The following is a 20,306-nucleotide window of genomic DNA, read 5'->3' on the forward strand; positions in this document are numbered from 1 at the left end:
TTTATGACATCTTGTTTTAATGTTCTACGTGCCAGTGATGGGGAGCAACGAGAGGCCAGCGCAAATGAAGCTGAACCAGGTGTTTTCTTTAACCTTGTCTTGCAGTTCGGTGTCCTTACAAAAAAGAAGGATTAATTAAATGACACTTTTGATGTGGAGTACGTTTAGATACTGCTTGTTGCAAATGTATTTGGTTAATATAAATGAAAGCATACTTATTGACATTATTTTACAAGACAATGCATATCAAAAGGGGAAAAACAAGGTAGCCATGGTTACCCTTGTTTTTTTTTATTTCAGTTTTTACCAGGGGGGTACCTTGTCTTTACATTCAGTGTGAGTGGGTTTTGTTTTTGTTTTGTTTGTTTTTTTACATTCTCTTGGTTGTCAGAAATTCATTTATTAAATGTGTTCATGTAATAAATAACTTTATAAATTCATAGAGGATAAAAGGCAATAGAATATTGTACACAATTAATAAAATGAAAATCGAGAGCATCGTGAAGTGTGCTTTTTCCCCCGAAAATACGAATTCTGAAACGCTGAATCATCAGCACACACATTTCTGTAAATGTTATGATTTATTCCCATTTTTCTGTGCATTTTTTTCCATTTTTGACATGATGAACAGATCTAAATACAGCCTACGATCCACAGGCAATATATACCAAACTTTCTCCATAGGGAAAATGAGTAATTTCATATATATAATATCAAGAGTTCTGTCAGGCTGTCTGCATGGTGTACAGTACTGCTTGTGGTCCCAGAATGAGCTAAAGAAATGAAACGTAAAAAGAAAAGAAAAAAAATCAAAATCTACATGCAAAAACAGTTAACGGTCACATTAAAATATATTTATGTATATATATATATCCCCATTTGAATGTGTACACACACTATTTGCATGTATATGTGCACAAACATGATTTTACAGGTTACATCTTTAAAAATATAGCACCTGAACAGGCTTTTTTTCCATGCCCCTCTTCACCTCTTTCTTGCTCCCGCCCCCTCTTCTCACTTAAAAGGGGAGCTGTGATTGGCTGGTGTGGAGCGATGCTGCTGTCGATCACAGTGTACAGGCCTTGTTGCAGCAGTGCAGAGTGTAATTCCAAGAGGCAAACTGCTCTCAATAGGGCGGAGGAGCAGCAAGGACATCAGAGACACCCGAGTGCAGTGGCTGAAGACACGTACTGCACCTCCCGCTACCTTACACTAATGACATAAGTCAATGTAGTCCCAAAGAACTGTGTAGCATGAACAAACACACACACGTGCACACACACAAGCCAACTAGTGGGATGCATACAACCATAGTTTCAGGAACATTTTTACCCCCCAAATAAAGAATAAAATAACAGACACAGAAAACCCCAACTGGACAGAACCTCTCTCACAAATAAACCACAAGAGGGCGCCCTCCCTGTCAATGCAACTACACAAACTGCGGGCTGCGATGGTGACCTTTGGCCTCCTAAAGGTCAAAGGCACAATGCAGACTCTGTGTCTGGTCTTGCTGCTCTCGCACTCCCGTGTAAAGTCTCAGTGTAGTAATGGTCTCTGGCCAGCAAGGGGCACCAGAGAGTAGCATAAAGAAGTGCTTTGTTGAAACTGAACACGGGCTGCTCTGTGACTCAAGGCATACGTGCACTCGGCCTTCACTCCCAAAGAGGAAGACCTCACTTTCACTACCATACGTCACGCTTCTGCACACACACACCAACAGCGTAGCCGCACACACCAGGCTCACGGTACGCAAAAACGACCCTCCGGGGGGGGGGGGCATAGTGATGATCTACCCCCCCTAATGTACCACCCAAAAATCCACCTCACAAAACAGAAGCCAATCAGGTGTCTTGCTGGGGACGTTATTGTGACATCATAATCCCCAGTAAGGTATTGGTGGAGGCAGGATTGTGACATCATTACCCAGAGAGGGCTTCTGTAGAAGGGTCAGAATGCCCTCTTTCCTACAACACACACCCTGAACCCCAACACTCACACACCGGCTCGTATTCCAGCTGTGTGTGGAATTCCAAAAAGATGGGGTTCATCAGTTCTCCACAACACACGCTCAAACACTACAGAGCCCTCACTTTAGTTTCATCATTAAATATGTTTATGTTTTTCACTATATACTTTAAATGTAAAATAAAGCATTTTTTTGGAATGTACTGAGTTGCCCTTTACAGTTTTGGTTGGTCAGAAGTCCAGGGGGCGTGTCTCCATTGGGCCCCGCCCCGTCCTCAGGCCAGCTTGAGCGTGCTCACAGGGAAGGAGGGCATGGTCACCATGGTGACGGGGTTGAGGACGGTCTGGCCCACCAGCTGCGAGTGATGTGTCACTACAGCCGGCTGGCAGTTCACCTGCGCGTGCGTTAGCGCGTTCACCTGCGCTTGAGATAGCGTGTTCACCTGCGCGTGCGATAGCGTGTTCACCTGTGCGTGGCTTAGCGTGTTCACCTGTGCGTGAGATAGCGTGTTCACCTGGGCGGGCGATAGCGTGTTCACCTGGGCGTGAGACAGCGCGTTCACCTGCGCGTGGGTTAGCGTGTTGACCTGCGCGTGGGTTAGCGTGTTCACCTGGGCGTGGGTTAGCGTGTTCACCTGGGCGTGGGTTAGCGTGTGGGCGAGGTGGCTCATCATGGTCGGTGGGTACAGGTGAGCCACCGGGTGCACAGTGATGTGGCTGATGGGCTGGGGGGCGGAGGAGGGGGCAGACACGGTGGCCTGGGGGGCGGGCACTATGGCCTGGGGGGCAGAGCAGGGGGCGGGCACTATGGCCTGGGGGGCGGAGCAGGGCGCGAGGTGCGCCACGTGCTTGGAGCCCGCCTGGATGACGGACGCGTGCGCGATGACGCTGGGCATGCTGGCGGCCGTCACCACGTGCGTGTGGGCGTGGCTCTGGGCGGGCGGAGCGGCGGGAAGCTGGACCAGCGGCTGAGGGGGCTGGTGCTGGGCGGGGATGGCGGTGGGCGTGGCCTGGGCCATGTGAGGCACTTTGGATGGCGGCTGCAGGTGGTCTTCATCTGCATTGTCATCAACATTGTCCTCCCCCTCTGAAACAGACACATAATAATTTAGTTGAGCATTGTTTGGCAGAATAGCCTGTTCTCGTCATTATGTTATGTTATGTTAAATACTTCACCAGTTTTCAACTATCTCTGTGTGATTTTTAAGAGGATTCCATGCCAAGAAAATCCTGAACATTTAACCATTTGTTTGTACAATGAAAGCGGCCATCCAGAAAGCATCCAAATCGTCACAAACGTCACTGACGCCCACAGGAAACAAGAGAGGCTAGTTTTCCTGGATTTGGAACTCCCGCTTTAATGGGGCATGGCCTGTTGCTAGGATTCTCCTCCCACTTATTTACTTTGCCTCAGAGACTACCTTGTAACGTATTTCTGCTAAAAATTGCAATGTCAATGTCGGTCAATGTCAATGGTATTATGTCTATTGTAACTGGCATTATAAATGTAATTTGGCTTCAATACGAGTGCTTCAAAATATCAGACAACGAAAATAAGAATATAGACAGGAATATAATGTAGAAACATGCGAGAGGAAGGGATGAAATATTCTCTGTTACGTCACACAAGCAGGTAAAATAGCGCCGTTCAACTGCTGCTCTGTGATTCGGATATTTAAGAGTTTCATTATTTAATGAATATCGCACACTTTAGTTATGAACTAGTTACACTCCTAGCACTGGACTCCTTTCATAAAGCCATGGTTTGTAGCGAGTGTTCTCAACTCAAGCACATATTCTAGGTGTTTCATTCCTTGCTGTATGCTACCTATCGTTCGCGTTGGTTTCTGAATTAGGCTAGCTATGCTTCACTGCCAACAGAACGGCCCCCACTGTCAACGAACTTGTTTACATTTGGACTTCCCACGTCAGTGAGAAGAGGAATAAGCTTTTGACGAACGATAATTTGGTAGAAAGGTTTCTTTATGGTTTGTAGGTTACAATGTCTATACGGGAAACGTGATGCAATGCGTCGCTAACTGCTTTCCCCGAAGCGGCTCACAACTCAAACAGAAGAAGGTCAGAACGTCCGCTCGTCATGAAAGTGGCTGTCAATCAAACGCTCAGCCGCGGTTGTTGTAGTAATTTTAGTTTAGTTTCGGTCATGGCGGAAGAAAAACACAATTTTCTCTGTCAATACTATACGGTTTCTTAATGTGGTCGCTAGTTTGGATCATGGTAACTACATTGACTTAAGATTCCTTTAATATGCAGTGGCACTGAATAGCATTACCAGTGCAACCACTGCTTATCTGAATAACATTGACAGCACCACTGATATCACATCAATGGAGATTTAAAAATCTCTACAGAGGACGATCAGCACGGTTTAGCCTGACACAAGGAAAACGACCGAAGTAGCAAATATTATGTTTGAGCACGTTTGGTATGAGCAAATGCAAAACCGTAAATCTGCAGAAATGGAATACGAAGAACATTTTGTGAAAGAACAGTAAATTATGTATGCCTTTGTCAAGCAAAGTAATTACTCCGTATGATATGTGACTTTTTTCTAGGCACGATTAGCAAGTCATCCAGCAGGTTGTGCAAACGCCAAAGCTACGAGCAATCGTTACAGCTACAATACCGTGGCGTCCATCTGCACTTGTTTGTTTTTATAGTGTTTTTAGCCACGTCGCCTTCCCAGTTATGAACCGCACAACAGCCCGCTAGCTGCCTAGCGTCTGTGCGATTTTCGGACCACCAAAGCTTTGTAATAACACGTGCGAGGCAGTGAAGATGAGGACCAGCTGTCCGTGATGAGGAATAGTCGGTGAATAGTCCTGCTCAGAGCGAACTGTTGCAGCGCCGGGTCGACATGCCAACAGCTAGCACGGACAGAAGTCCAACAGGTGCGCGCCTGCTGGGCGGCGACGTCATTTGTTGCTATGGCAAGCCTGACTTCAGCCCTGACTTCAGCCCTGAGCACATGTACTCCCTATGAACACTACTGTGGATTGGCTGTGCATGTAGCGCAGTGTGGAGTGTGTAAAGCGCGTAGTTTACTGTGCACGCAGCACAGTGTGGAGTGTGTAAAGCGTGTAGTTTACTGTGCATGTAGCGCAGTGTGGAGTGTGTAAAGCGCGTAGTTTACTGTGCATGTAGAGCAGTGTGGAGTGTGTAAAGCACGTAGTTTACTGTGCATGTAGCGCAGTGTGGAGTGTGTAAAGCGCATAGTTTACTGTGCATGTAGCGCAGTGTGGAGTGTGTAAAGCATGTAGTTTGTGTATGTAGCGCAGTGTGGAGTGTGTAAAGCATGTAGTTTGTGTATGTAGCGCAGTGTGGAGTGTGTAAAGCATGTAGTTTGTGTATGTAGCGCAGTGTGGAGTGTGTAAAGCTTAGTTCGTGTATGAGCGCAGTGTGAGTGTGTAAAGCATGTAGTTTGTGATGCACGCAGCTGGGAATGTGCTAAGCAGTATTTGTTATGCTACGCAGCTGTGGAGTGTGTAAAGCATGTAGTTTGTGTATGTAGCGCAGTGTGGAGTGTGTAAAGCATGTAGTTTGTGTATGTAGCGCAGTGTGGAGTGTGTAAAGTGTGTAGTTTGTTGTGCATGTAGTGCAGTGCGGAGCGCGCAGTGGTACCGGAGGCGGTGGAGGTGGACGCCTGGTCATCCTCGGGCTGCGCGGTCAGCCTCAGCACGCGCTCCATCTCCATGACGTTCATCCACTGGCCCAGCTCGTTCTTCAGCTCGGCCAAACGCTGCTGTGTGGAGATCTTCTCCCGCGCCAGGCGCTCCATCTCGTGCTCGTACTCCTTCTCCTTCCTCTTCAGCGTCTGCAGAGGAGGGGAGCTCAGTTTACACACACTACATACACTACACACTCAACACACCGCATGTACCTTACACACACTACATACACTACATCAACACCCATTACTTTACACACACTATCAAAAATGTCACGTGCAAACGTTAGAGAACACTTTATTATTCAGTGAAACCTTGTCAAGTTTAGTTTTCAGTATCAGAAAATGTCACCTCCAAAATTCAGTCTAGAAAGTTGGTCGCATTTTCTTCTTCTCTCATCCAAATAATCCCAAACATATTCAGCGATGTTGAGGTCTGGACTCTGGACTGGCCAGTCCATTGTTCTGAGAACACCAGCAGCTTGATCTTCTCAGCATTACATTACATTATATTACAGGCATTTAGCAGACGCTCTTAGCAGTGTGCTTGGGGTCATTATCTCGCTGTAGAATTAATTTGCTCCCAATGCAATATTCTTAAAAATGAGAGGTTACTGCATATGTTAATATTTGTATTTATCAGCATTCATGATACCTTCAATCAAAACCAAATCACCAAATCCACATGTTGTTATACAACCCCAAACTTGAACTGAACCTCCACCATGTTTGACTGATGGTTGTAGACATGGTTCTTCATTGCTCTGTAAGTGTACACACTGCCTACTCTTATATTAGAATATCTCAAATTTGCCCTCATCGGTCCATGAAACTCCACATCTCCACATCTCAGTTGTCCATGAGAGCACAAATTTTCTTTTCTTTCATTAATTTCCTTTTCTCAGCAGTGGCCTTCTGACAGATAAACATCCTTTCAAAGCCACAGAATTGAGTTCTTCTCACAGTGGAAGGATTGACAGAACAATCTGTGGATTTCATCAGACCTGAAGAAAGAGTAGAGCTTATTTTTTTCCTCTCTCAAAGGTAAAATCTTTAAGCCCTGTCTTTGTGGTGGTGATAGTTTCAGTGGTCTACCAGTTCTTGCACGGTTGTTAGGAGTCCCATTTTCTTTGTATCTAGAAATAATTGTTTTGAACAGTTTTGGAAACTCCAAACTGTTTTTTCCCCATTTATTTTCCTTTGACTTTCACTTTCCTTATGCAGTAATGATCTTATATCTAATCTCATCAGAAATATCCCATGCCATTTTAGATGCATGCCAAAGTAATATGCAAGGCAGGTAAGGTATGTTTGGGTTGTTGTTTGAATGTTAGAGTCACTTTTGAAAGCAAATGGTTCTAGCGTAGTGCCATTTAAACTTTCGGTAACAACTTGTTGGGAGGACACACCTGAAACTTTGTTTGTTTATTGGAAGGATGGAAGACGTAAAGTTGCAGTAAGGTGCACAAAAACAGAATGGACGCATACTAGTTTTGATATGATATGTAGTGGTGGACTATATGCTGTAATTTTCTGTTAAATATACTGTATTTTTCCTGCATTATTGTCTGACACATCTGAAAGATAAATATTGCACTGAATGGCTGATTTGATGGGAAATTGAATTTGATAGGGGTTTGTCCCTGACTTTTGCACAGTACTGTACAATACACACTCAGCATATACTACATGTACCTTACACACTCTACATAAACTACAGACTACACACATCTCACATACAGCTGTATACCTGAGACACTCTACACACAACCTACAATCTCAAAAGACACCTTACACACTGTACCTACACCTTTACTGCCCATTTTGTACCTTTAACACCATATACACACTTCATACAATCAAAACACACCTAATGATGTTCACATACCACACAGACCTTACAGACTACAGACACTTTAACCACTCAGTGTATACCAAACACACTCCTTATACCTTGAACACACCTTACACAGATCATGAACACCTGTGTGCACGTAACGCATACCTTAAACAAACACCACACACACCTGGCCCTCTGAACACACCTTACACACACCACAGACCCGGTTCACACTACATACGTCTTGCACACTACACACATCTTCCACAGACTGCACAAACCATACACACACACACACATACAAACATATACACAAACACATACACATTGTACACATCTGCAACAAGGAAAATAAATGCACATAAAAGTATGTGTGTTTGTGTGTGGGTCGTTGTGTGTGTGTGACGATTTCTCTCCCCAGACTGTCATAGCCATTGTCCCAGCAAATGAGATGCTTCTGTCCCTCACTGTTGTCAGGACAACAGTGGGGAAAAGCCATGGTTCCCTTGGCAACCAAAAGGATGAGAAACAGGATAGGGCAGTGTGATACACCACGCGCAGCAACGTGGCAGCCTGTGAGAGGCTGTGTGAAGTGATGTGATAGGTTGCGGTAGCTTGTGATAGGCTGTGACGGGCTGCAGTGAGTTATGATTGGTTGTGGGGTGCACCTGCACAATGGTGCAAAGGAGAGATGGGGCTGCTTCCACCTGTTTCACGACTCTCCTTCTATCCCTCTCCAACTCTTCATCCATTTCTCTATAAATCATTTTTTCATTTCTATGTATCCACCTGCCCCTCTATGTATCCCTCTATCAATTGCATCCTGAAAAAACAATGAACAAGTACTTTTATGAAACTAAAAACAGAATGTATGCATGTTTAATACAAAAGCTTGAAACTTGCTCTCAACCAATCTGGAGCAGCCAGCCTGTACAGACGCTGTTAATACCCTGTGACACATAAAACTGCTACTCATCCACACACTGCCATCTGTCCTTCTGAGCTCACCTCACTTAGAGAAAATGACAGCTATTACATTCATCCAGCAGAAAGGCTCACTGCGGTCAGTCTGGACTTACAGTAAAACAGGCGATGGAAAACGGCCTCGTTTCAGGACAATGCTTCTGCGCTTTGCAGCTGGGGCCCATTAAGGGCCAGGGCCACAGTGCCCGAGAGAGCAGGGGGAGGGGCCACAGTGGTGGGATGGACTGAGAGAGCAGGGGGAGGGGCCACAGTGATGGACCGAGAGAGAAGGGGGAGGGACCACAGTGATGGACGGAGAGATCAGGGGGGGGCCACAGTGATGGACGGAGAGAGAAGGGGGAGGGGCCACAGTGATGGACTGAGAGAGAAGGGGGAGGGGCCATAGTGATGGACTGAGAGAGAAGGGGGAGGGGCCACAGTGATGGATGAGAGATCAGGGGGAGGGGCCACAGTGATGGACTGAGAGATCAGGGGAGGGGCCACAGTGATGGATGGAGAGATCAGGGGGAGGGCCACAGTGATGGACTGAGAGAGCAGGGGGAGGGGCCACAGTGATGGACTGAGAGAGCAGGGGGAGGGGCCACATTGATGGACTGAGAGAACAGGGGGAGGGGCCACAGTGATGGACTGAGAGAGCAGGGGGAGGGGCCACAGTAGAGAAGAGGAAGACACAGAAGAGCTCCAAATAAGGGCAAACAGAAATTCAATAAGCTTAAAATAAAAAATGAAAACTTTCAAACAAGGTGGCCAATTCAAACTTGCCTTCAGGAAAAGGAACAATGGGACCCCAGGAACAAACGCCGCCACTTCCTCTTCCCCTAACTGCAGCGCTCACAGACAACGCTGGTGAATGTGGGAAACGTCAGCGCTGCCCAATACGGAAGGTTCTGGAATATCAGCTGCTTTCAACCCTGGCCCTGGAGTGACCCCACGTAATGCTGGCTTCTGTTCAAACCTCTATTGGAACTCCTGAAGCATGAAGAGTTGTTCATTGTTTCTAATTAAACTTCTAAGGCCCAGTGACGGATGATTTACTCTTGCAATGACACATATCAAAAAGATATTCATGCTAAAAACAATTAGTATGAAATATAATAAAGACATTCAGCCAATCATGTCCATTTTACGACAACTAGCGCTTTCATGGTTCTGTCACCATGTTAAAATACTGATTTTGGAACAGGATACACTCCGTAATAATTAACTGACAAACCTACAGCTAAACTCAATTTAATCTTAAATTCATTTAATTCTGAATGTGTAGGCCTACGACCGGTCACTGATACTGAACTCTATTTGCGGAAAAAAGAAGAGTTCAAGGACAAAACTGAAAGGTAATGAGCGAAACCAACAAGTCCTGTTTAAGGAGCTCGCTTTCAATCACCTTAAACGTGAGATTAGCAGGAACAAAAAAACCACAGGGTGTTTGTTTGTGTTTTCGTTCAATAGGTTGGTTGTCCTGCTGCACGAAGCCAAGACTGAGCCGTCAGCCCGCAAGGGGGGGTGGGGAAGGGGGGGGGGGGGGTGATGTCAGGGAGCTCAGAGTAGCCATGTGCTCAAGGCTCACATGGACCAAGACGGGGTGAGCGGTGGGGGGGGTGGGGGAGGAGGAGCGGTTACTGGATCTACAGGCCTTATCTGAAAGCAACAACAGAACCCTTATCACACCAAAATACTGCTTTAGAGCAATCACTTTGTGCTTACTTGTAACTGCATACCATTTTATTACCAATTTTATTTAAAAAAGTCAACAAAACCATTTCCTTTCGATATAAAGTGAGTCATTTTTAAACACACAATCCAGAGGACTTTTCAGGTTCTTTCTAAATGAAAACTAAACAAATTAGAAGGTAAATCACCATGTTACTAATGTCAGCATTTTGGTGTCCAAAACACCAACACCAAATCCTCCTGTAATGGACAGTACTGAATCTTGTCACTTTCAGGTTTAAAAAAAAAAACATTTAAAATGGCAACCAAATAAAGTAGTTTCAAGGGACTGTTTTCTGGGTTTTTTTTCTATATTTGCTTTTTTTGCAATGAAGGGAATTTCAGATAAAAAAGTTTTTGAGGACCTACTGGTTTGACAATGACTGGTATAGGGGCATTTGGGAGGTTTGTGGTCTAAAGCAAGAAAATACACTTCAACTAATTACACTTCCAGATGCTGACCATGTGAACAGTTTATCATTTTATATTATTTATTCACAATTATAAAACACCTTTTTTATCGATACGCCTTTTTAAAGCTGTTCCGGTACTTCTTAGGAAGCACTTCCAACGGAAAATAAGATTTAAATGAATCTTTTGGAGAATAATCGTGGAAACACACACGCGTAAGAACCTCTGGAAGAGTAGCGTGCCGCACAAGCCTCCCATGCCCGTTCCGCAGTGCCGTATTACCGGCCCTCTGAAGCTGGCTTCTGTGAATAATTAATGGACGACGAAAAGAAATCTCCGTAAAAAAAGACGCACTGTTAATAGAGCAGAAGCTGAAACCGCACCTCAGTGGCTTCAGCTATTGGCTGTTGACCAGATTTGAAACGATGTTCAAATTTAATGTCTTCATTCTAAGCGACGAGCTTAAGATGAAGGCGGAATACAATTAACAGCCTCGTCGTCGTGTCTGTAAGTGTAGTGATTATGGGGACTTTTTTTTTTTTGAGGGGGAAACGGGTCTCACTTGTACCCCTGCTGTAACTTGAGCACAGAAGGATGGGACAGGGACTACCAGTTTAACGGGGACAAGCTGACACGCTCACGTCGTGCTGGGAAGGGAGGGGGGGGGGCTGCTGGGGGATCAAGTGACATGCATTACCCCCCCCCCCCAACCCCCCACCGCCTCCACCTCACTGCCCTACTTTCCACAGGCACCCTGCTTCCAGCCCCGGCAACTCAGAACACACTGTGGAGCCTGCACACCATACACACACACACACACGCACACACACACACACCACACAAATACACATCTCACCACACACCACACACACACAACATATACATCTGTCTCTCACACACACACACACACATCTTCCCACACACACAACACATACACATCTCACCACACACCACACACACACACACATCGCACACACAATACACACACAACACACATATACACTACAAACAACTAACAAGAGCTCATTAAACACATTTAAAAGTCTGAGCACACACACAGTGAACTGAGAGGTACATAACAGCCAGTTTGAAATGTGCTGCACTGCTATTAGGGTAATTACGGTACCACCCTTGTATCTGGCCACACCTCCTGCCAGCTGCTACCTTTCTTGGTATTGTGTTCTGAAACCATCATCACCGTGCACGTCTCCAATCACTCCAGATAAAAGCCAAAACGGTCAGATGGTGATTGTCAGTGCGATGACAGTGCGTCCTAGGATACGAAATGACGCGCGTCTCCTGGGAAACAGAAGCTCACCTGGATATAGCGCAGCGCGCTGCGTAGCACGCTCAGGTTGGACGTCTTCTTCTCGTCCACCGTGGGGACCGTCTTCTTCAGGGTCTCAAAGCATTCCTTCAGGTGCGCTCGCCTGCCAGAGCAATCAGCATGGACTCATCTCCCATCATTCATTGCTGTGGGCCTCGATATGGCCACTTCTGTTCCTGTCTGAAACTGTACCAATCAACACTAATCTGCTTTTTGAATAAAGCTATAAAGATTCACTGGTCTTCAGCTACAGGATAACTCCATATTAACATGGTTCTTCACTACGGAGTGCCTAAATGGACAGGCTACCATCCAAACATCCCCTGCACATGCATACACGCTCTACACCTACACACACCCTCCTACGTCCACCAAAACCCACATACATCCTCCCACAAATGCATTCACATACACCCTCCTACACTCACATATAGCAACTTACACAAATATACACCCTTCTGCACTACCCTATTACCACATACATCCTCCTATACCTGCATATACCCTCATACGCACTTCTAAAATCATGTATACCCAGCCACACACACATATACCAACTTACACGAATACACACCCTTCTACACTACCCTGCTGCCACATACATCCTCCTATACTTATACCAGCACACACCGTCATACACACTTTTAGAATCATGAACACCCACCCACACCTACATATATCTGCATACATCTTTTATTTGCTCACAATAGAAAAACAAATCCTTTTTTTCTTGTCATCACTATTTGGACAGCTCATAAAAACAGCACACAGCCTACATGATTTATTATTTTCTAGCCTGAGCCATGAATGATATCGGGGCTAAACCAAATATGCTGAGCGTACGCACTTCACCAGATGAACAAGGCCACACATACTACTCCCGGGCTCCGGGCCAATATCCCATCTGCCATATTAATTTCATAAGTGTCTGCACCGCTCAGCTGGCCGTGGAAACACCGCAGACGTACACCTCGGGTCAGCGAATCGCAGCGGGAGACAGACCTACCTGTTCTTCTCCAGCTTGTTGTGGACCTCTCTTGTCCCCGCCCTGCGAACACAGAACCACACCGTAAGGGCATAGGGTTGAGTCCCAAGCCCAATGCCCTCCACAAATAAGGGCGTTAGGGCAAGGTGTGATCGATGAGAGACGTGTAAGCTCTCTCCACTGGCTCCCAGGCTGGAGCGCTAGAGGCTAGCGTACGCTAAGCTGCAAAGCTACCTGTACAGGTGTGTGTGGTGCAGTAATGACAACAGCAGGGTTAGAAAGAGCTCCCCCTGCTCTTAAGGAGCTGTATCACTTAGCTTAGACTACCTAGATGAGGACTGGCTCAGACTGCGACACATCGGGTATGCCATTAGCTACTAGCCATTGTTCTTAATCATAGTCACGTGACCAGAGTTCAGAGGTCACTCACCCGCCTGGCCTCCTCTTTGCGTCTAAGTTGCGGGAGTCATCCGTGACAGCAGGCTGGAGGGTGGGGCTGGTCGGAGCCTGTACTGGCATGGGCTGTGGAAGAGGTGCATGCTGGGAGGCTGGGGGGGCCGGGCTGGGGTACAGCAGCTGCTTGGGATTGGGGGCCTGAAGCAGAGCTGTAGACTCACCCTTTACCTGAGAAGCCAGCTGGAGGTGCTGGTGCTGTGGGGGCGGGGCTGGAGGAGGGCTGGGGCGGGGGTCAGTGAGAGGGGTCAGGGCAGTGACCGCGGGAGTGGGCAGGAGTTTGGGGCTGGCTGACAGCACTGGAATTGGTATAACTGTGATGGGGACTGGAGGAGGGACGGCAGGGGGTGGAACAGGAGTGAGGCAGGGTTCCGGGCAAAACCTCCCAGACCAGGTCAAATGGTTGACCTCTACTGGCTGCACCAATGAGGCGACTTCTGCTCGCTTCTGCTCCGCCTCATGATTGAGACGGAGTTTCTCCCTCAGGTCATCCTCCTCTGTGAAGAAATGGGACCCAGATCAGGTGACATCAAAGCACCAGGCTCTTACTGTGACATCAGTGTCCTACTGGGAAATACAGCTCCTATTGTGACATCACAGCACCAAGAGAATCCTACTGTGACCTCACTGGACCCAAGTAGACCATGGCTGTGTTCTAAAGTGTATACTTGTGTTCTTTGTTCTCGAGTTCCTGTAAGACCACACTTGTAGATATACTTACAAGACCACACTTGCTGAGTGTAAGAACGCTTAAAGTTTGTTCGATCATAAACATACTTGTACTTTCATGTTACACTTCCACCATCTACTGTTACTAGATCCATCTATCACTTATATTGCACTTGCATCATTATCTTGTTGTAGCTCGTTGTCATGCCTCCTAGTTTGACTAGCTATAACTTTCTGGTCCTAGCCTATGCTTACTGAGTGAACTGGACTTAATGTGTTCATGACTAGGAATAACTGTTACATGATGGGTATTGTACCTTATCGGACCTGTGTTTTGTAGTTGTTCTGATAACCATCAGTATGCACTTATTGTACTTCGCTTTGTATAAAAGCATCTGCCAAATAAATTTAATGTAATGTACTTTGACATCACCACTACTGACCTCTAACCTTAGCAAGAAACACATCAACACTACAAAAATCCATAAATAAGATATACTTACACTTATGTTGTAATAGCAGTCTTTTCATTTTAACACAGCCAGTGCTATATGATGCTTTTCTTCATGACTAGCTGGCAGTTTTTCAGGTACTGGTAGCTTGTTTAATGGAAAACATACTATGAAATATTAGCTAGCTATTATTTGAGCTTGCTGTTGCTAATGTTAGCTAGCTTGCTCATTAAGTTTTATGTCTCAAAGAATCTTGTATTGTTATAGCTATCTATAACTGTCATGTACTAGTTCACTAGATTGGATTTCATATTACCTAGCTAGCTAGCCTTTTCTGTCCAACAGCCTCTGTCACTAGTACTGTTTTGGTTAGGCACATAGGCTACCTAGCTAGAACCGCAGCTGGAACAGTTTTTCAACTGCAGTTTTCAGACAGCTGGATGCATAGTGACAGGAAAACGGCAAGAGACTGATGTACTGACCATGAAAAACATTGTGAATCATCAACAAACAATTTAACTTGCTGTTGCTAACATTAGCTGGCTTGCTCGTTATTTTGTGTTCCAAAGCTTTTCTTCTTCATAGAGCTAACAGTAATCTGCTAGCTAGCTAGGCACTCATGCAACCGAACTGGCTCTGACTATGTTGATTCCGTAGTGAAAGTCTGCCACACAACAACAGAAAATATCAATAAAGGGGCTGTGTATAACTCTGAGTAATGTTTTTATGTAAAATGGCAACTTGTAGAGAAATATAAACGGAGACTTAACCGTATCCATCCCTAGCCTACATACAGTAGGCCTACTTTCTTATTTATTACGATAAGTCTTCCTCTGTTTATCAACACCAGTCAAAACCAAAGCGATGTATTAGTGGAGCAGAAAGCTCATCAATGAAAATGAATTGGACAAGTGAGGGTGAATATGAATGTGGCAGAGGAGGGAAAATGTGATCGGCAGACAAAAATAAAATGTAACTTTTTTTAATCTACCTAGCGTTGTGACTTTTAAATTTGAAAGCAAGTTGCAATCTGGAATCGTCTTCGCATGTTTTTTTGTTTTTTTTGGTGTGCTCACGCATTAAAACACGCAAGGCGTTGTGGGCCCTTTGGCATTCCATACTATGTAACTAATTGCATAGTAGGTGGTGCATACTATTTAGTGTGCACCATTTCATTAGTGTGTGTAGGCCTCAGAAATCATGTTGTCATCTCCTTCAGATTTGGTAGCACTTTCAAGACTTCCAGACCAAATGAGAGAAATTAATGAGGTTTTCCCAATTCCTTCAAAAATAATGTATGAGATTTAGACATTGGTTTGTATATGAAAAAAAGAATGCATTTCACCCAATTTTATAACTGAAAAAAGTTTGGTCCAATTTTCAAAAAACTAATTGCTAATGGCTAAGTGGTTAGCCCACCCGTGATGACCCGTCACACAATTACATTATCACACACACGGCCGCATTTTGAGCTACCATTCACACGTAAACCATTAGCTGTGACGCGTTAATGTAATAAAGTATAAATTTGTTCTGTTTCGTACAATTGTATATGTTATTGCAAATACATGTTGTATTTTCTTTTTACAGCCTATGGTTCATAGCCTTCTTGGTTTGCAGTCAGGAGTACTTGCGTTTGTGTTAGCTTGTAGTTAGCAACATAATTATTTTGGTTGAAAAGCGGCACCGGAAGTCAGTGGATCCAGTGCTGTTTAAGAGAGAAATGTGTGTAGATAAAAAAACGTCCAAGTTTTAAATGCCAGTTTAAATCACAAACTGTGACAAAGACGGTTATGTGAAACTCCAGTCATTTTCTCCATAGATAAATTCTCCTTTGATCCAGAACTCCATATTTGGGCAAAGGTTTTTGCTTTATGTCAGACTTACAAGGCAGTTTGCTGGAAATATACTTTATGTGGCTCAAGTTCTAGCCCCTGGACCCCCCCTCCCCTTAGTGCAAACTTCAGCCCAAATACATTTTTAATCAGCTCATCAGTATTGTTCCACTCTGTTAGGAAAAATTCTTTCCACAATGTGGTGAGCCAGGCAATGAGATCTATCATTTTTCCATTAGCTGCAAGTTATGCATTATTCTTCCCTGAAATTTCTGTTTGCCGACTTGCAAACACCAGCTCTGCTTCAGTTACCTACAGCTATGAGCAGTTTAACTAGCTAGTTCGGTAAAAGTAACTAATGACGATTTAATACTCAGCAGCTGTCTGTTCACCAAATAATTTTAAATAAATTATAGGAGTCCTTAGGATTGCGTGTCTTGTTGAGACATGTAGAAAACAAAATAAGTCAACACTCCAGATCTGGCTGCCCAACAATTGGCCACTATCGCTGTTCATTGTATTCTGGACAACCCGGAAATTTGCGTGTCCCCATGGAAATAACCAGCTCAAGGAATTGCGGATTCAACATCACTGGCACAGCGTACAGTGAATGCATACTTGATATTCTGCGGAAGTTATGATGCCATCCGGGTACTTCAGACATACTCTATTAAACAAACAATCAAATTTCTGACCTCGCCCACCAAAAATGTCATAGTGAGCAATTCCAGACACAGCCCCCACGTTCCTAGCTTTCTGCTGCAGTTCTGGCACAGAGACGGCAATATTAGAAGTGCCATACACAGAAATAACATCAAAACTTTAAAAAATTTTAAAAAAAGAGTGAAGCCTTAGAGTAGCTTTAACCACAAAAAGAGTCAGAGACGCACATTAAGTGGCTCCTCACTGCTCAGCCTGTAGTACATTACATTACAGGCAGTTAGCAGATGCTTTTATCCAGAGCAACACAACTTTTACATCCATTTATGCAGCTGGATATATATACTGAAGCAATGCAGGTTAAGTGCCTTGCTCAAGAGTACAGTGTCCAACCCGGGAATCAAACCTGCGACCTCTAGGCTACAAGACCAGTTCCTTTCACATTACACTGCACTGCCGCCCATGCACTGCATATAGCCCTAGTTAATGAACACAGCCGCGCAGCAACTTCCACAGCTTTACAGAATGACACAGACCAAACCCACCCGCTGCCCACTGGCTGATGCTCTCGCCTCCCCCTGCCACCCGTCTGCGCTCTGACACGAGTGCAGCAGGTACGGACTCCGAGGTATCGGGTCTGTGGAGACCCGTCTCTCCGATGGACAGTCGGGTCTGTGGAGACCCGTCTCTCCGACGGACTGTCGGGTCTGTGGACAGATCTGCACTCTTCACAGAGGCGTGGAGGTTTCACGTCGAGGCACAAACATCTACAGCGTTTGTGTCCTCACCGACAGACGCGGCCACCGAGACAGCATGATTCTGGGGCACCACTGAAGTCAACAGCCACTGGAGCAGACACCACATCTCCGCAGTCAGACGGGAACACTGAGCACTCCTAAAGACTCAGTCAGTGACTCGGGATTTGACTGTGAACGCATAACACCAACCAACTGTGAAGTCCGAAACGGAAAGAGTATTTCTCCATTTAGAAAACCATTTTTCCTGGCCAGTGCTGTATTATTAACCTATGAGTTATATAATGAAGGAGTGGTAAAGGACACAACAGAGGTTCAGAAGACAACACTACAGGGGTTATAAAATGAAATTACTACTGCGAAGCTGCTCTTTGGAAGTGGAGTTACATACAACATGAAAAAAGGTCCAACTTCTTGATGCATGCATGCATATATTATATTAAATCAGAGAAGGAAAAAAGTTGGGGTTCCCATCAAGTTCCTGCACAAGCTTCTAACCCTAGTCCTCACCATCAGGCTGCACATTCACTTAAATACCAAAGACACAGCACAGAATAACACAAGAACCAGGAGAAACCACAGCTGCTCGGAACGTGACCGTATAACCATGGCGACAGCACAGTTTGCACATTCTGTGCCAGCAAGGGTCAAGCTGGTGTGCTGACAAACAGCACTCATCTGAAAATAATTTTCCCAGATACACACCACAAAAAGAATTCAAACAGCAAAGGCTTTTTGTCAACAGGTTAGTAATGGTGTTGCAACACGCATAAAATTTATGGAGGAGATGGTGGGATGTCTTTATATGGTGCAGCAAATCGTATGACCAATGAACTGATGTTTAGTGAATTATTAGTTTTTGAGACCTAGGCTGTCCCTTTAAACTGAGTTTATGTCCTTTACTTCGTGTACAAAGATGTACGAGAAACACACAAAGCAGGCACCCTATCGGCGTTCTTTCGTTTCTCATAAAACCTGGAACAGCTAAGAAATCCCCTCCCATAAAGCTGCGGCGACCGTATTTAGTGGAGTGCGTTGTGTAACCCGTATACAGGAGCGGTGGGTGGGGGATACAATGCCCTAGTTTCTCCGCAAGCTTGACCTGCCCAACTGAGAATAGGGGCAGAAAAACACCAGAGTCTGGCGGGCGTGGTCGGCGAGCACGAGGTCGAAAGGGGACGGGCTTCAAGCACGCGGTCTCAGCTAGGAGGAGGGAACCCTGACACGTCACCAGCACACGATTACCCAGCCCTTCCCGAGATGTGGCGAATCGCACGTATAGCGCAAATATTATTTTGAAAGGAAAGCCCACAATGAAATTCAGTCTACTTCTACAAATCTCGTCCCGCAATGTAGTATCAGCATATGTGTAGCAAGAGTATTTAAGCTTGTATAAGTATTCTAAAAATGAGGAGGAGTTAGTGCAGCAACCGGGAAGTAGGTTTTAACCGTGCGTCATATGATACCCGGCTATGTCAGGTCATTATGTAAAGAGAACTCGACCTCGTCTCATGTTTGCCGCCGCCCTTTAAATACAAAGCTTTAACTCCTTTTAAACCTCAAAATGTGATACGGCACACAGGAAATTAATGTAGCCTTATTAAATGAGCTTACTAGCTACTATTTAGCTAACAACTTCCCGTTTATACTCGCGATATCGGAGCGGAAATGAAAGATTTTTTGAAATGGGGACAAGATCGTCGAAGATCACTAGCTGAGCAATACATATGCAGTTCTAAAATGACCAAGAAGAAACAAACCGTGCACATTAAAAACACCCCACTGGACTCAATTCAGCTAAAATTACGAAGCAGACCTTACACACGAACAAGGCTGTTAACACCACAGCGTACACATTCTGCTAACTTATTCATGTTCTTACACAATTTATGGCTCGAGACAGAAACTACATGCAACATGACCAAAGGAGCAGTACGGATCACACTCGTAGACAGTTCTGCAGTTGCTCAGCTGATTATCTATACTCGAAGACGCAGACTTAATACCCTTGTAGTCTGATACCGAGGGATTTCAATAGCGTGAAAGCGGCCAGATAAAACATACACATTAAATACAACTTCATCATTTTACTACCGTGGCGTGTTTGCAGAATTTACTTTTGGCTAAGGATGGCTTAGTGTGTTCTGATTTGCTGCAGGTCTGATTTGCTGTTATGTTAATATCACGCCCTTTCTCCGAACAAATAAAACTACCTTTAATATACTTCGTTTCCAGTGTTTTTTAACAGCGCTTACATTACCGCCCCCTCCCTCTGTACCCACAGCCCCCTCCCTTACCACGTGCTTTCTGTTGTTGCAGGGCTTGCCATTCCAAAAACTTGGCTGCTTCTAAAAGTGTCTCGATGCTCATCTCTCTAAAGTACCGTTACCTCGGTCTTGTTAGCAACTAGTGCAGATATTTACTGAGATGTCGTCTTTATTGTAGTCTCACGGGATCCCCTGTCCAACCTACAGAAAGCAGGAAAACGGAACCGGATCCCTCTCGTAAGAAGCCTTCTACACGCGTAAAAGGGTGAGAACAAGATGGCGATGCGAGTAATAGAAAA

At 45.1% G+C, this 20,306-nt stretch overlaps 1 protein-coding gene across 1 annotated transcript; it reads right to left on the reverse strand.

The window, feature by feature from the left end:
• Positions 1 to 562: 562 nt before the first annotated feature.
• Positions 563 to 20,306, reverse strand: LOC135236856 (max-binding protein MNT-like). Its single transcript, XM_064303432.1, has 6 exons — positions 20,038 to 20,306; positions 13,347 to 13,866; positions 12,938 to 12,979; positions 11,923 to 12,034; positions 5,614 to 5,806; positions 563 to 3,058 (listed from the first exon to the last, which is right to left on the reverse strand). The coding sequence occupies exons 1-6, from the start codon at positions 20,108 to 20,110 to the stop codon at positions 2,247 to 2,249; spliced, it is 1,752 nt and encodes a 583-aa protein (XP_064159502.1). The 5' UTR covers positions 20,111 to 20,306; the 3' UTR covers positions 563 to 2,246.

This window comes from Anguilla rostrata, chromosome 12 (genome assembly GCF_018555375.3).
Source record: "Anguilla rostrata isolate EN2019 chromosome 12, ASM1855537v3, whole genome shotgun sequence".
Lineage (NCBI taxonomy): Eukaryota > Metazoa > Chordata > Actinopteri > Anguilliformes > Anguillidae > Anguilla > Anguilla rostrata.

What these genes read in the sequence shown, in the direction of transcription:
- LOC135236856 (XM_064303432.1), bottom strand. Translation starts at nt 20,110, where the DNA reads ATGAGCATCGAGACACTTTTAGAAGCAGCCAAGTTTTTGGAATGGCAA. An exon ending in GCAACAACAGAAAGCACGTG is followed by an intron (nt 13,867 to 20,037) that starts GTAAGGGAGGGG and finishes ATTTCTTCACAG; the next exon opens with AGGAGGATGACCTGAGGGAG. An exon ending in GCAAAGAGGAGGCCAGGCGG is followed by an intron (nt 12,980 to 13,346) that starts GTGAGTGACCTC and finishes CTGTGTTCGCAG; the next exon opens with GGCGGGGACAAGAGAGGTCC.